The 16,709-nt window shown below is 54.2% G+C and overlaps 1 protein-coding gene and 1 long non-coding RNA gene across 4 annotated transcripts in view; one reads left to right on the top strand and one right to left on the bottom strand.

Annotated features, from left to right (window-relative positions):
• Window positions 1-186: 186 nt before the first annotated feature.
• Window positions 187-16,709, bottom strand: part of LOC103160214 — a 47,480-nt gene continuing 30,957 nt past the window's right edge. Inside the window, exon 4 of the long non-coding RNA XR_004769054.1 lies at window positions 187-8,538. This is a non-coding gene — a long non-coding RNA (uncharacterized LOC103160214). The remainder of the gene's footprint in view (window positions 8,539-16,709) is intronic.
• Clcf1 (cardiotrophin like cytokine factor 1) lies at window positions 7,160-16,562 on the top strand. Of its 3 annotated transcripts, none has more exons than XM_027408700.2 (3): window positions 7,160-7,294; window positions 13,178-13,344; window positions 15,093-16,562. In XM_027408700.2, exons 1-3 carry the CDS (start codon window positions 7,279-7,281, stop codon window positions 15,585-15,587), a joined length of 678 nt encoding a protein of 225 aa, XP_027264501.1. In that variant the 5' UTR covers window positions 7,160-7,278; the 3' UTR covers window positions 15,588-16,562. The 3 variants fall into 3 exon arrangements, with proteins under 3 accessions (XP_027264501.1, XP_027264500.2, XP_027264502.1); XM_027408699.2 differs by lacking the exon at window positions 7,160-7,294 and adding an exon at window positions 8,071-8,614; XM_027408701.2 differs by lacking the exon at window positions 7,160-7,294 and adding an exon at window positions 10,217-11,472.

The raw sequence follows: 16,709 nt of genomic DNA, 5'->3' as shown, positions 1-16,709 counted from the left end.
CCCCACCACCCACCAGCCACTGCTGGGGAGACAAGGAATCAAACCAGCTTTGGGGAAAGCAGTTCAGCCAGGCTGTCCCCTATGGGACCAGCAGAGGGAGACAGACACCACATCCAGTCCCAGATCCCAGGGCAAGACCAGGGTGGCTGGCCTGACTGGGGTCAAACATACATCTGTGGGTGCTAGTCTTGGGCCCAGCCTTATGACAGGGGGCAGGAAAGGTATTCTCCTAGGGTTTGCTTGTAGGCATGAAGATGGGAAGGGGCTTTCAGGGACATAGGGGCAGAATGGGGAAGGGGTCACTGGTTAAAAGCTGGGTGGCTATGGAGCCAAGTTACCTGCCTCTATGATCTTGAGCAAGTTGTACAATTTGTGCCCTGAATTCCACATGGTAAGATGGCAACTGCAATAGCACATCCCTCAAGAGGATTGTGTAAGATTGTGGGAATTTTTTTTTTTTTTTTTTACGCTGCCAGGCAGATAGTAAATGCTCAAGTAAACAGTAGCTCCATACATGGGTGGGAGACCAGAAGTCTCTTGGTTCTCCTTGGAGCTTAGCAACTTGCAAAACCTTTACTTCACTTTCTCATGCAAGTCTCACCACAACTCTGAGGATTTTTGAGGTTGACAGGGTCAATTATAGTTGATGGATCTGGGTCTCCATTCTACTTCTAGTGCAGGGGATTGAACTAAGGGCCTTATGCATGCTCAGCCATTGAAAATTCCAGTCTGGAATTTCTGACACACACATACACACACACATACATACATACATACATACATACATACATACAAATGTCTCGAGTTCCTTATGAGTCAGAAGTTGAGGAAGGGCCAGCTCTAAGTGTCCTGGGATGCATTGAGCCTCATAGCAAACTGCCCACATCACTGGTCAGTATTACAATCACCTTTCCATATGGCCCTAGAAGGCAGGTTGTCTCTAGGTCTACATTAGACATCGAGGCATACACAGTAGCTGCTTTGGGACACCTTTGGGAGGTAACAGGACAACCCAGACATGAGAACCAGCCCTCCCAGCTCTACTACTCTTCTTCTGTTTGCCATGTATTGTTCTGGCCTCTGGGGGAGTCATTCCTGATGTCTCCAAACTCCACAGCCCTCTATGTACCCTTGTTCCTATTTCTTTATCATTGTTTTGTTCTGAGGCAGAATCTTGCTAGCAACGGATGACCGGGAACTCACAAGGGTCTGCCTTTGCCTCCTTAGTGTTAGGAGGAACTGTGTGCTTCTCAGCGCTTTGATGTTGATGCTACTTGTTTGTCTGCAGTGCTGGGGATCCAACTTAGAGCCTTATATATGCTAGGCAAGCACTCTGCCACTGAGCTACAACACCACCCCAGTTCCTAATGTGTTTATTTAACAAATCTGACAAGTTAACTCAGACACAAATTCATGCAGACACTCTATTAAGGAACACAAGAAAGGTCTACTATCGTATGACCATCATTCCTGTCTTGGAGAGGACACCTAGGAGTAGAGGGGATAGTGACTTGCCCAAGGTCACTTAGGAGAGAAGGGACATGTTCCCTCTCCTTCTGCCACTGAGCCCCCCCCCCCATACCCATCAACACATCATCGATGGCCTCAGGGAATGGGGCTATCTCTAGCCCTTGGTCTGGACAGCCTGGAGAGGTCTGAAAAGAGAATAGTGGGGAGAAGGGAGGGAAGAGGGCGGGAGGAACCAGCAGTGACTCAGCAGGGCAGGATAAGGATCTCCCAGCCCAGGGAGAGGTAACCCCACTCCTCTGCCAGGGGAGACAGAGTCACAGAGCCTGCGGCATGGGTTGGCCAGGGCAATGGAACATCCTGGGAGAATGGCAAGGACAGCTCCTGGCAGGCAAAGGAGGAGTCAAGTACCTGGGGGTATCCCTTCTGTCTCTGACTTCTGCCCACACCCATCATCCAGACACCCTGTTGGATGACAGAAAAGGCCATGGTGGGGGAGAGCAGAGACAGCAACAGAACCACATAGCTGGTGCTTCTCAGCTTCCATCCAGCCTCACAGGGGAAGGAGGGTGGGGTGTCCTTTGGGGAGGCCTGAGCTGGGTCAGGTATGGGTGGGGGAGCCAGGGCAGGGCAGGGAAGTTGCTGAGGTAAGAGGAGCCCTCTGCCCTTGGGGTTTCCGCTGGCATCAGGGCCAGCTCAGGGTGAGGCAGGGCCCTCTCGGCTGGAGTGTGCTGGAGGGACGGGGAAAGTGCCTACTCTCTTCATCTCTTATCCTCAGCATCCTCCTTCCCTCTTCACTACACTGCAGAACACTCCCAAAGGGTGTCTGGGGTTGGGCCCCTGAATCTATCTAGGGACTTACTTTGTGGATCAGGGTAGAGGGAAGCCCATGTCTGGCTGCTTTGGTGGATGTCTTCTAACTCAAACTTCAATGCTTATTGTGTGGCTCCAAACTCCCCATTATTGGAATCCAGAATCTAGCAGAGGTTTCTGGTGCTCTTAGGATCTGGCCTCCCTTGGACACAGGAAAGTGATGCTAAGCCACATGGCCTATCTTACAGTGCATGTCAGTGGTAGAGGGGCCAGGAATCCTCCGGTACTAAAATATTTTCTACAGGTCTCAAGAGGCATCTTGAGTGCCCATAGCTACAGGCCTCATAGCCAGGGACTCAAAACTTTTGCAACACCAAACCTGCTCTCAAACTGTCTCTTCTCTTTTGAATCCTCCTCTCAAGGCAGCCCCCAGATTGGTACCTGCACGGTGCAGTCAAAAGGACCTGGTCCCTGAGGTCAGACAATGCTGTGTTCCCATGCCTGCTCTATCCTTCAGTCTAGTGTAGTATGATGGAGTGACTTTATCAGCTAATTATCTGCTTCCTCACTTAAGAACAGGAAAAGGACAGCACCTGTCTCATGGGCTTCTTGCAAAGTTATGATGAAATAGACAAAAATGAACCTTAAGAGGACTACTGCTTTGGGGGGGGTTTAAAAAGCTATTATAATGTTTAAGCCAAATAACCCCCAATAAAAGAAGAATTAGCATTGGAGGCAGAGGCAGGTGGATCTGGATTTCTGCATTCCAGAGACAGCAGGGCTACACAGAGAAACTATGTCTCAAGAAACAAAACAGAAAGCTGGGTGGTGGTGGCACACCCAGCACTCCTTAAGCAGAGGTGGGTAGATCTATGTGAGCTGGAGGCTAGCCTGGTCTACAGAGTGAGTTTCAGGATAGCCAGAGGAAAACATACAAGCAAACAAAAAGCAAAACAAAAGAAGGGGAGGAAGGGGAGAGGAAGGAAAATTACTGGCCTGGCCCCAGGCTAAGAAGTCACTTGGTGGCTCCTGCCTTTCCCACCTATACATAGGTCAGTCTCTATCCTTCCATCCCACAGCCCCTCAAGGCTCCTCTCTTTTTCTCTAGCAACCATAGAGGAGGCCCTCGGGTAATGTCTGGTGACAAATGAATTAGAAAATGTCTCTACACCCTCTATGGGCTTGTCCAAGCCCTTTTTGATCACCTGTCAAGAGGAGACCAGATTAGAGGTTTCTCTAGTTCAAGAATTGGAACCTCCTTGGGCCAGGATCCCTTCAGTGCCAACAGCCTTGCCAGACTTAGTATTTTGGGGTACCTGGAAAGCTCCCTCCCATGACAGTTACAAGCCAAAAGAGGAAAGAGAGGGCAATGAAGGAGGGTTGGCCAGTCCCTGAGGGCAGTCTGTTGCCAGCGCTGTCCCTCACTCATCACGCTTCTTGGGTCTACCACCTCTGGCCTGCTATCTAGAAGCTCAGGTGGCAAACTAGCATCTCAATCAACCACTAACCCACTGAATTAACATCCAGGAGAGAGGAGGGTAGAGGTGGTCAAACCTCCTTATGTGTACACTGGCCAGTTGGAACTCAAGTAGCCTGTCCTAGCCTCACTCTCCACCCTGCCTGCTGCTGCTGGGAGCTGTGTGGTTGGTGCCCAGTAGACCTCCTTAAGCTCTCCTCTCAACTTCCTGAGACCCTGAAAGCTGTTCCTACCACTGTGGCTAGTGACCATTTAGCTAGCATTTAGTAAGTGCTCCCAAACTGAAATTCTTGAAGGCAATGTTGGGATTTCCTTTTCTGTTACAAGACCAAGCACCCCAGAGGAAGCTGAGAAAGCACCCTTAAAGGATCCCACAGGACAAAGAGGATGGTTCTCTCTTCTGGAGGATGCTTATCTGGAGCTAGGAGGAAGAGTCTGATTTCTCCTCCAGCCTCTACTCTACCCTCTCACACTCCCAGAATGCTGGAGTTGGAAGGGCCCCCTACCAGGTTCTGAGAGCCACCAAAGGTAAGGAGAACTCAGGAGCTTCACTAGCTTTCAGCTGGGAACCAGAAGACAGCACCTGTCCTGCCCCACCCTGATCCACAGAAACCCTGGGGGGGGGGGCTCTCCTGATTCACTTTCCTTTTTTCCTTCTCCCCCAGCAGCCCACCCCTATTGGGGATTTGGCAGAAGGCAAAGCCTTTCCTCCAGCCCCCACCCCACCCCAACTGGCAGCTTCTAGCTTGCTGCCTTTGCCCAGACATGGCAGAGGGGCACCGGCAGCTTGGAGATGGAGTTGATTTTCCCTTTGGCACTGCAGGAGTTAGGGGGTGGCCCCCACTAGGTGAGGGGAGAGGGCAGAAAGGCAAGTCCAGACATGGGGCTAAGGAAGAATCTGATTTTCTTAAAATGTGGGGTCACTACATTAAAAATCAAAGCGGGGAAGCCCCAGGAGCCAAGTATGAACAACCCTGTTGTCCTGCTCCCCTCTGGTCTGTATCTGCTAGGAAGAACTGCCCATGGCTCTTGCAAGTCAGTGCCCTGGAGATGCCTTGCTGTGGCTGGGTGGAGTAACCTGTAGAACTCTCTCCCCAGCTTCATGAAAGGCTACTGCTCTTGATCCAGTGCCTTCCCCTTCTCTTCCCAACCACAGCTCTCCCCATTCTCACTCCAACCCATTCGCCTCTCGGTGACTCCTCTCCCCTTTCCCAGGTCCCTTCTCCTTTATCCCTCCTTTTCTCTCCCCCTCAGCCCTCCTTTCTTCACTTTCTCAACCCTCTTCCTTCTCTCTTCACTGAGGCTGCTTTCCCCCTGACTCAGCAAGGTGCTTTATAAGGTGCTGAGGGGGCTCAGCCAAATCCAAACCACATTGTCTGCAAAGCCTTTCCACCAGGGGCGAGCTATGGAGCTGCACAGCCCAAGCTGGGCTTTCAAGCTGCTCCCCTTCCTTCCTTGCCCCCTCCCTCAGAAGAGGTAGTGGATGCTAGGGGGAACCTCCTGGGCCACTCTGGGTCAGTTACTATGGGTATCTGCCTTCTTGACCTTGGCATGAACATCAAGAGATGGTTAGGCTCATTGGGCCAAGAATGTCATTGAAACTCCAGAGCCCTGGCTGGTGGGGGGTGGGGAGGAGGTGGGGGAGGGAGGCCTGAGCACTTTTCATAAGGGCCCCTCCAAGGCACTTTTCATCAGAGCAGCTACTGATGCTCTGGAGTCCCCTGCCCCCACCCCAGACCAGCTCTCCATTCTTAGCTTTTTCTTCTTGTTCAGGAAAAAAAAAAGAGGGGGGTGAGGGAGAGAGAAAGGAAAGGAGAGAGGGAAAAAAATAGAAAGAAACAACCCAACAACAAAGTCTGTCCCACTCCAGTGAGGTAATTGAAAACAAACTTCTTCCCCACCCCCCCACCCCCCCACCTCAGTTCTCCAGTGCAGCAAAGGGAAACGCTGCCCTGGGAAACCAGCACTGGCCATGACTGATGCCTACTCTGACCCACAGGCCAGCCAGGGGGGCTATTCTAGACTGGCAGAGTGCCCTCCTTCCCAGGGGCACCAGCAGAAGTGGGGGTGAAGGTCTCATGCCACTCCAGAGACAGGCATCACCTTCTAGGTCTGGCTGCCATCCGTATCTGTCCCTGTTGAGACTACAGATAAACAACACAGCAACTTATTATCAAATGACTTAATTGGTGGTATGCTTCAACAAGCACCCAAAACTTGGGGACCAAATGACTGTACCCCAAGAAAAATCACAAAGTAGGGCTGTCTCCAAGCCCCAGATGACAGCTGTTTCCTCTGCACTAGCTCTCTTGCTCACTCACTCTCCCTGGCAGCCCTTTGGAGAGGGAGGAAGGGGGAGGAAGGGAGACCCTCTTGGGAGGGTCTAGGCTTATGGGTCCCCTAGGTCTCCCACTCAGCAAGTCCCAACCCAGGCCTGAGGGGAAGGAGGGAGAGTGTTCATTGCCAAACCACCCCTACCTCACCACCGGAAAAACCAACAACCCAAAACCCCAAAGGGAAGAGGATGCCAAATGTCTCGATGGGGAAGCATTTCACAAACGGGATGCTGGGTCTGGTCTGTTCATGGCCTTGAATCTGCGCGTTCCCGCTGAGTCACCCGTGAAGCCTCTGGTGTTGAAACTGGTCCGGTGCCTTGTGCTGATTAATGAATTACAAATCCCCCACCCATGTGCACTCTCCCTGGTCACTGGGAAGAATGAAAACCCTTGTGAACTTGAGGGAGAAGCAGGGCCCTGGTGCCCTCTCTCCTCCTCAGGGGGGCATTATGAGCTGGCCAGTCACCTGCCCCAGCCGCTGGCGCCTCACTTTGCTCTAGCTTTTGGAAATGGAACAAGCACAAGGAGTGGGACAATAGGCAAGGGGGGCGGTCAGCCCAGACAAAGGGCAGCAGGAAAAACACCATCACTTGCTGGGAGGCCAGTTTGCTGGCATTTGAGAGAATGTGTCATTGCATTTACTCAAGTGGGAGGGGGAGGGAAGGTTAGAAATGAAGAAGCAGAGGTAGGGTGGGCACAGGGACCCTAAACCCAGCAGAGACCAGAGAGAAGGAGGCCAGTATGCCCTGGCCACACCAAGGAAGAAGCCCACACCAAGGCCAGCTCCCTCTCCAAGTTCTCAAGAGTTTGCAGAGAGACGATGCCCTCCCTGCCCCCTCCCCCAGGAGGCCTAGGGTGGTACCGTCGCAGCCTTGCCTCACCTCACCCCCCCTCAGTGTTGTGGGAGGGAGAGGAGCCCCAGAAGCCCTCCCTTCCCTCCTCCCCCCTCTCCCCCCCACCCCGGGGAGGGCTGCTACAATTTGTGGTTACAGCTTTACACGTCAGAAAAAAAAAAGTTTGCAGAATGTCCCACACCGAAAAAAAAATGCGAAACCGAGAGAAAAAAACCTGCGAGTGGGCCTGGCGGATGGGATTATTAAAGCTTCGCCGGAGCCGCGGCTCGCCCTCCCACTCCGCCAGCCTCTGGGAGAGGAGCCGCGCCCGGCCGGCCCGGCCCCCAGCCCCATGGACCTCCGAGCAGGTAGGAGCCAGGCGTCCGAGGCCTCGGCCTCCGCCCCCGCCCAGCAGCAGTGAGATCCGGTTCCCGTCCTCCTCTCCACCCCCGGAGCCTCACGCCGGGGCCCGGCCGGGGAGCAGAGCTCGGGCTGGGGAGGTACAGCCGGGCGCCCTCGAGAGGGGCCGGGTGGGGACGCGGCATTCCTGGAGTCCGCTTGGCGGAGCCGGGAGATGGCCGAGAGCGCGGCAGGGAGCCTGGACAACCCTCAGACCTGGACAGGCGGCCACCTGGAGCCACAGCGAGACGGGGTCCCAGAGAACCCGAGGACACAGAGCCCCGCGCCAGAGTCGGGGCGAGCGACTCCGAGGCGGGCAGCGAGGGTGCGGGGGTGGGTGGGGGGACGGGACGCGGCGCGAGGGAGGAGGGGGCCAGGAGAGGAAGAGAGAGAGAGGGAGACAGAGGGGGAGCGGGCGGCCGAGCAGCGGGAGGCGAGGGGAGGCCGACACCTCGGGCCGCGCCGAACTCTTTCCTCGGCCGGCGGGGAGGGGAGGAGGGTGCACGAGAGGAGGGCGGAGGGCAGAGCGAGCCTGGCTGGGCCGGGCGGCCGGGCCGCGGGACTCCTGGCTACTACGCTGCGCGTGGCGTGGCCGGAGCCCTCCATGCTGCCCACCGCCCAGGAGCCGGCGGCAGGTAGGGGCGGCGCAGCGGCCGGGGCTCCGAGCCCGCGGTGGCCTGGGAGTGATTACTGCGGGAGGGGGTTGGGGGGGAGACGCAGCCCGGCCGGACCCAGCAGGAAAAAGTCCGTCAGCGGCCCGAGAATGCCGAAACCTGCCGGCAGCCCTTCGAGCGGCTGCTTGGCAGGGCAGCCCGTTGCAGGAGGGCGGGCAGGGCAGGGAGTGGACGCGTCGGAGCGGGCAGCGGCTCAGCCGAAGCCCGGCGCCCGGACCCCGCCTCCGCCCCCGCCGCCGCTGGGAAGAAGCGGACGGGGGGGGGCGGGGCCGGGGGCGCCGGGGCCACACAAGGGGAAGGCGCCACCGCCGCCGGGAGGGGTCCAGGATCGAGAGGTCATGGTCGAGGATGTAGGGCCAGCGAACTGCCAACTCCCACCGCTGCAGTTCTCGGGGCTGAGCCCCTCAAGCAAAGTCCGCGCAGCTTCTCCAAAGTCCCCACACCCATGTTCTCACCTACCTTATTACACTGGGTTGCAGGAGGCTTCCCTCTGGGAGACCCGCAATCTCTCTTCTCCAGAGCCCAGGGGCAGGAAGAACCTGCCAAAGAGGAAGGAGGGCAGACAGTGGAAGCATGGTAGCGGCAGACTGATTCTTCGAGAAAGACTAGATAGAGGTGGGGAACATCAGGCGCACCTCTCTCCCCTGGAATCTGACCTAGGGAAATCTCTGACGTTCATTTTCTCTGACAGACGTCCATCTCAACCCAGTACACACTGCTATACCGTTCGTCCGTTGTCGTGCCCCCCACCCCTACAAGTTCTTATTTACCTAATAGACAAGGCACGCCCCTCTAGCTCTAGTGTCCTGGAGCCACACTTCAAAGGTAAAGGAGGAACAACTAGAAATGGCAGCCACTGTCGCTGGGTAGCTCCAGAAGTGTCTGCTGAGTGGAGTAATGGGCCTCCGGGCAGCACATTGAAGTGTCCAATTCACACTTCTGCAGGCCACCCTGCACACTAGCTTCTGATTACTGACACTTCACATTCTTCCCCATAATCCCACCTGCCTGTTCACACCCTGGCTGCTGTACTCTGCAGCCCCTCCCACACCCTCTTGACCACACCATTTCCAGTTCACCCACACGCTTGCTCTGAACCATTTCCTTCATTTCTTTTTCGGCGGCTTCTGGCCTCAGTGGGCTGCTCAGCCTATGGCTATGGGCTTCACTCTCATCTCCCCGAGTACTTCATGAGCCCTCTTGTGGCACATCCGAGCAGCTTTTCCCTCAGCCCAAGCGCAACTCCTGGACTGACTTCACAAGGTCTGATTTGCCTTGCCTTCTGCTTCTTTCTCTGACCCTGGTTTCTTCTATATTTTGAACTAGAAAGGAAGAGGATGAAAAAAGATGGGAATGTTGGAAAGGACACAGAGTTGAAGCCCCACATGATTCAGCTGGGAAGAACTTTAGCAAGCACAGTGCAGTCTCCTTATGGAAGCCCACTGTCACCAGATGGGTTCATGGCAAAGTTAGGTCTCCTGATTTCCAGGCCCACCTTCCCACGAATGTTCCCACTCCTCAGCAGCCTTGGGGGAAGGGAACCAGAGAAAGCAGAAGCAAAGGAAGGAAAAAATAGAAGGGGGCAGCCAGTCTTGAGGATCGAAGGGCCTTTCTCTGGGTAGGACCCCTGGATCTCACACCCCTTCTTAGGCTACTCCCTCCAGCACCCCTCGGTGGACTTCTCCAAGGTCACCCAGATGCTGGTTCTGGTCTGGATTGAGGGCAGGACCTTTCCTCTGGCTCCCATATTCAGCCTAGCCTATAGGACTTCTGGACCTAACTCTAGGACTTAACAGCTGTTATCCCCTAGTCCCAGGTGCAGTCTCCCCCATCAACCCTGGACATCTGCACTGCAAGCCCCCCACCCTCACTGAGGGTGGTCAGCCTATGAGATGGGCCAGGAGCTAAGGGGAGGTTGGCTAAAGGCCTGCCTGTGTAGCATGTGGGGGTGGCCCTTGGGCTTGATGGGGCTAAGGCAGTGTGTGTGCTTGTGTGCATGAGGGGGGCTTGTTTCCCAGGGCCCAGGGATCTGGATAGAATTAGGGGCTAGCCCTGGCAGGGGCCAGGATGGGGAGTGTAGGGGTGCTGCAGCAGGAAACGTGAGCTGCACTCATTAGCTCCTCACGTGCTCAGCCGGATTTATAAACACAAGGAGAAGGGGATGTAAACAATCAGTGGGCAGCAGCCAGAGGCAGGGCTGGGGCTGGGGACCAGGGCTGGGGGAGGGGGCTGGGATGCAGCCTGATGGTGGGGTCCACCTGCATACCATGAGCTAGAGAAGGAAACAGAGAGCTGGGCTCTACCAAGCCTTCCCCTGGGCACTGGGAGCCCCTGGCTCAGTGCTCACACTAAGCTCAGGTGTTCTCTGTCCAGGCCTTCCAGCTTGGCTGCCTGAAGTAAAGGCACATCTTGCCCAAGATCAGAGCAGTCATAGAACAGCAGAGTCCTGTACTTCACCTTCCTCCTCTGCTGGACTCCACTCTGAGTCCTATGACTCCTGCTTCTTTCTGCTTCTCTCCAGGACTGGTCAGTAGGCTCCTTCTGCTCTCCCATGTCCTCCCACCCCCCAGCCTGCAGTGATACAGTTACCTCAGAACTGAAATATTCCTGGAAACACCGGCCTCGTCTGGTTAATTTCACGAGCCGTTTTTCTGCCCAGATGACTTAGCTTTTGTTTATCCAAAGGCTTCTTCTCCCCCTGTTGTCCCTGTGTAAGGAGCTATTCTCCCCAGGGATGTCCCACAGGGCCCAGAAAGGGAGGGGGAAACAAGCTTCAGGCTGGGCTCCTGACTATACCTCCTGATATGGGACAGACAGAGCCTAGTCCAGGATTCCGGATGACAGGGCTGCCTCTGGCAGGGTGGGGTGAAGAGGTTAGCCAAACCTCCAGTTTATGCTTTGGCAGAACTTTGGCAATGCCACTAACTTCCAGCAAAATCATACTTTATCCTAAAAGCTGTTTCGAGGCTGGAAGGGCCACTGCTAAACTCATCATGGTTCTAGTCTCTAAAACTAACCCTATATGATACCCACAGGATCCTACAGGGGACTTAGCCAGATGCCCAGGGCTTGGTACAGAAGAGGAGAACTTGGACATATTTGGGGATTCAATAATCAGGGAATAGAAAGGAAAACAAGAGTTAGGTAAGAACTAGGGATGGAAAGAACCAAGAAAGGAGAGAGGACAGTGGAGTGTTTGCCCATGGAGCAGTTAATTGTCTAATCCTGCTGTTTGAAAACATGTGAACTTGCACACATACATATGCAGACATGCTCATGAGCATTGTGTGCGCGCGCGCGCGCACACACACACACACACACAAGCTAAGGTCCTTTCATTCCAAAGACAAGGTCCCTGTGATGGGATAACCACTCTTCCCATGCTCCACCTGCAAAGCACCCGAGCATCTGTACTGAGTACCTGTGCCACAGCAAAAGTCTCAGCTGCCTCCTGTATTCTACAGTCCCAGATAGTAAGTCACTATGTATGCAATGTTCTACCCAGAAAAGGGCACTCGATCTCATTATAGATGGTTGTGAGCCACCATGTGGGTGCTAGGAATTGATTGAACTCAGGACCTCTGGAAGAGCAACCAGTACTCTCAACCTCTGAGCCATCTCTACAGTCACAGCCTGGATAGTGACTTTTAAAGACTTAGCATAATGACAGACTCTAACCTTAATCTAGTCTTCATGCCTTCTTAACTCCAAGCCCTGTCCTGAGTCTGAATACAGTCAGGTTGTTAAGCCTATCTACTTGCTTCTAAGAAACGTGTCATTACTGAAAACTCTGGACGTATAAAATGTAAACTAGAGTAAAAAAACAACTTGACCTCATACCTATCCAAGCTTAAAACCCAAACTAGCCCTGCTTTTTGTGACATGCCAAACACCATTCTATCTGACGTGTAAAGCAACAAATTCACAGATCTTAGTGTTAACTAACCTTCTGCCTGCCCAAACCTAACCACATAGTCCTCCTGGACTCAAATCTCAACCACACTCACTCAACCAAATCCCAAGTCTAAATTCATGTTAAGACTAACCTAGTCCTTAAGCCTAACCTAGCCCATGGCTAATTATATTCCTACCCTATCCAAGCCCAGATTGGCATTTATTTTGATCTTGGACCTTACCTAAAAAACCCGTTAGAAAAGTGTTTCCCACCTGACTTGGTACCTTCTCCCAGCCTCAACTCCTGGTTTCTGGGATAATCAAACCATCCATTGTCTTCTGTGGGTCAGCTGCCTCTTTAAACTCACATCTTTCCCCTTGATGTTCCCCCTCCAACACCTCAGATAAAGATAGGGCAGACATGGGCAGGGCCTGTTAGTACAGGCCTATAATCCCAGCTACTCAGGAGGCTGAGGCAGAAAGACTGTAAATTCACAAGTAGCTTGGACAACTTAGGGAGACCCTGTCTCAGAAAATAGATAAGAGCTGGGTCTATAATTCAGTGGTGTAGCACTTGCCTGCGTGTACATGTCCTAACACTACAGGAAAAAAGGGGGGGGGGTTTAATCAAACTTCTACATTGCTAATAGGATGAATGCTACATCCCCTTCAAATAATTCCAGCAGACCCTTATCACACCCAGGAACTGTATCCTAGTATATGCCCACCACTTCTCACTCCAAAAACTGTCTTGGACCCTTCAGCATGACCTTGGCTGTGGAACCCTACTCCTGCCTCCCATGGCTCCTCACTCTTCCACAGGGCTCACTGCTCACAGCTTGCCAGAGTTAACATATGCCATATTCCCATCTCTCAGTGCCTGCTGCAGTGGGACTAGGAGACATGGAGAAGAGGCTGGAACACCATTGTTATTCCAACATATCGACATAAAGTCCCTATAGCCTGGCCTGCCCCTCTGAGTACACACATGCTCACTATTTTGGCACATATAGTGACATACATGCCAAAGACTGTCAGCTGACAGATGCAGTCAAGTATATACTGATAGACACAAATGTCAGGACTTCGTCCTTGCACACATACCTCCACATACACTCTTGGACCAGAAGTCTTTCCCTTCCCCCATCCCCTCCACCTCCCATCTGATCTCTCACCCTCACCCCTTCCTAGCCCAAGGTGGGGACAGACACCTGAGGGGCTGCCAACTGTTTCCCCACTTGGTCCTGGGCCCACCCTCATACTTCTTGCCCATCCTGTCCACAGGGGACTCGTGGGGGATGTTAGCTTGCCTATGCACGGTGCTGTGGCACCTCCCTGCAGTGCCAGCTCTTAATCGCACAGGAGATCCAGGGCCTGGCCCCTCCATTCAGAAAACTTATGACCTCACCCGCTACCTGGAGCACCAACTCCGCAGCTTGGCTGGGACCTATGTGAGTATCCCATTTACTTTGGGCACTGGGTAAAGAGGGAGCAGAGGCTTTCGGGAAGAGAGAGCATGGTGCAAGGGTCCTGGTGAATGATGGTGTCATGAGAGGCCCTTTGGGTCCACACAGTTTCTCCATCTGGCCTATCTCCTACCCTTCCCTCTCAGGTGCCCCCCCCATCCTGGCCCCAGGACTAGGCATGTGGGCAGGCCTCGAACCCGCCTTGGCCCATTGCCCCACTGGCTGCCAGCCCAGCTGCCTGCCTCCCCCTGGGGGCTGGGGAAGTCTCCTCTGTTTACACCATGTTGTGGTGTCTCTTGCAAGGGCGGGGCTGGGTGGGGATGGAGGGGCCCCACCTTCTATGCTTGTGTTCCAGCTTGACTCTACCCCCAGACCTGGGGCCCTGCTGTTCTAGACTCATGGGCCTCCCTCTGCCTCTCCCATCCTCTCAGGCCTCTTGGGGGGGGGGGCTCGGAGGAGGGGTCTACAAGGAATCCAGGGCAGTCACAGCAAGGGGTTCAGGGTATGGAGGGTGGCTATATCATAAGAGTTTGAGGATAGTCCAGAGAGGTTCATAGAGCCCAGGAGAGAAGGGAAGAGGATAGGAGGCACTGAGGACCATGGGGAACAGGCCCCCTCTTCCCGAGTTCCTCTTCCACATCCCAGACCCTACTCCTGAGCCAGGGAAGAAAGAGGGAGGAGGGTGGCGGGGGAGCTGGCTGCAGCCCCAGGATACACCGAGGAAATTAGTTTGTCTCTGTGCTTGTCAGCGTGTGAACCTCCCCCTGGGCCCTTGCCTATCCCCGGCCTCGCCCCTCTTTCCTTCCCTCCCAGCTGAACATCTCACACATCCCCTTCCCTGGGCCTCCGGCCGGCCGGCCGTTCCCCTGAGGCATTGGCAAGGGCTTTGCCCTCTTCCTATACTGTTCTGCCTTGCATGCCCTTCCTCCTGTCCCCTCTTGACATGTCCTCAGTTTCTTCCTTTTACAGCTCTGCTCCTATCTATCATCTGAATCCTCTTCTCTGGGGTGTTGGTGAGTAGCCTACTATCCCTTGTCTCTTTTGCTTGAGGAACTGGGCCTGTTGAACAGGAGTTTTGGTACCACCAGACCCCTTCGGCCTTTGATACAGACTCTCCTCTGGCTGCTTTCCCTGTGCAGAAAACCTCTGCTTGAGTCTGCTACCCTCTCTAATTCCCGACTGTTTCTCTCCTGACTTCCTCTGCCAAATTTCTTGAAGGAGTCGTCTACACCCTCTGCCTCCACTTCCTCTCCACCCACTCATTTCTTAACCCCCTGCAATCTGGCTTCCAGGCCACAGCAACTGTCTCTCCCAGGTCATCAGTCATCTTCTCCCCAAACCCAACAGCATTTTCTGCGGTTCACTCTCATGTTCTGCAATTGCCCTGTGGAGCTCTGCTGTCTTCCCGAGCTCTTCCCTGGCCTGCACTCTCAGAGGCCACCTTCTACCTCTCCAGGCTCCTGGGGTCTTCTTCTCTGCCCTGCCCTGTGGTGCCCAGCCAATCAGCAAGTCCTTCCTGAGCAGCTCCTTTGTGGTTTTCCCTTTCTACACCTCTCCTTGCGAGAGAGAGCTCCCCACTGTTTCACCTGTCACCTCTATGCAAATGACACACTTGCTGGAAAAACTCAGGAGGTCTCTGAACAGAGGCCACCATGTTTGGGAGGAGGTGTCTCTCTGGTGGCAGACTGGCAGCTCTGCTCTCCTCCCTCCCCACCGCCCTCTCCTTTTCACAGCTGAACTACCTGGGGCCCCCTTTCAATGAGCCTGACTTCAATCCTCCTCGGTTGGGGGCAGAAACCCTGCCCAGGGCCACTGTCAACTTGGAAGTGTGGCGAAGCCTCAATGACAAACTGCGGCTGACCCAGAACTATGAGGCCTACAGCCACCTCCTGTGTTACTTGCGTGGCCTCAACCGTCAAGCTGCCACAGCAGAACTACGACGCAGCCTGGCCCATTTCTGTACCAGTCTCCAGGGCCTGCTGGGCAGCATTGCAGGTGTCATGGCAGCTCTTGGTTACCCACTGCCCCAGCCTCTGCCAGGGACTGAGCCAGCCTGGGCCCCTGGCCCTGCCCACAGTGACTTCCTCCAGAAGATGGATGACTTCTGGCTGCTGAAGGAGCTGCAGACCTGGCTGTGGCGTTCAGCCAAGGACTTCAACCGGCTTAAGAAGAAGATGCAACCTCCAGCAGCTTCAGTCACCCTGCACTTGGAGGCCCATGGCTTCTGATCTCTGAGATCTCTGACCCTTAACTGTCCCCAACCCCCTACCCCAGTCAGCTGTGCTTCTATTCTGGGGTGAAAAAAACCTGTATACCAACATTTGTTGAGCCAGGAAACAGACAGTGGGAACTCTATCCTCCTCTGCCTTGGATGGGGAGTATAACTCAATAAGCCCTGTCCCCTCACTAGCTCCTAGAGTCCTAGGGTCTGGAGAAAAGGTTAAGTGGGCATCATCCTATTCCCATGGAGTTAAGACTTGAGGGAGTCACGAATGGCTCAGGTGGGTATAAAGGTGCTCCTGCCTCCTGCTTTCCGCTCAACACTTGCCAGTGCCCACTCAGTTCCTCATGTGGCACTTGCAGAAACACACCTGGAGGGCATGGGTGGGGCCACTGTTGCATGTGCCTTTCTGGGGTAAAGCCCCTTGGCTTCCCTCCCTTTCCTTGGATGGGTGTTGCTCCCCTACCCCAATAATTACATATCCAGTTCAGGAAACAAGGTAACCAGTCTAAAGAAGGGTGTGATAGAGTGGAGGGGTAGGGTCTGTGCCGGAGATGGCCTAGAAACCAGAGGATGGAATACTAAGAGAGAAGGGCACGGGCAGACCAGACCCAGCAGTTGCCAAGGCAATTGGTGGCACAAGCAGAAAACAAAAGCCATGTTGAGCATCAGGACCTCGCCTTGAATTTTCTTGCCGGCATCTCAGTGCCTCCTCTCTGCCCCCTTTCCCAGGGTATCTGTGGTTGCCTGGGCTGGGGAGGGCAGCCACAGCCACAGCCACAGGGTTTCCTGAAAGTTTACATTGCGGTAGCATTGTGGGGTGAGGGGGATGGCTCCCCCAGGCCCTATTCCCCAGCCCCACCCACTCATGACTCTAAGTTTGTTGTATTAATATTTATTTATTTGGAGATGTTATTTATTAGATGATATTTATTGCAGAATTTCTATTCTTGTATTAACAAATAAAATGCTTTCCCCAGAATTTGGACTCTGCTTGGTTTGATGGTCTTCCTGGGGCACATTGATGGTGACCCTAGCCCTGCCTACTGATTCCCACTGTTTCCTTATATCTAGAGGTATACAGAGCTTGGGGTGCAGGCTCTCCTTGCTGGTCCTGGTGGAACACCGG

This window comes from Cricetulus griseus, chromosome 3, assembly GCF_003668045.3.
Source record: "Cricetulus griseus strain 17A/GY chromosome 3, alternate assembly CriGri-PICRH-1.0, whole genome shotgun sequence".
Classification (NCBI taxonomy): domain Eukaryota; kingdom Metazoa; phylum Chordata; class Mammalia; order Rodentia; family Cricetidae; genus Cricetulus; species Cricetulus griseus.
This window is presented reverse-complemented; position numbering and strand designations above follow the sequence as displayed.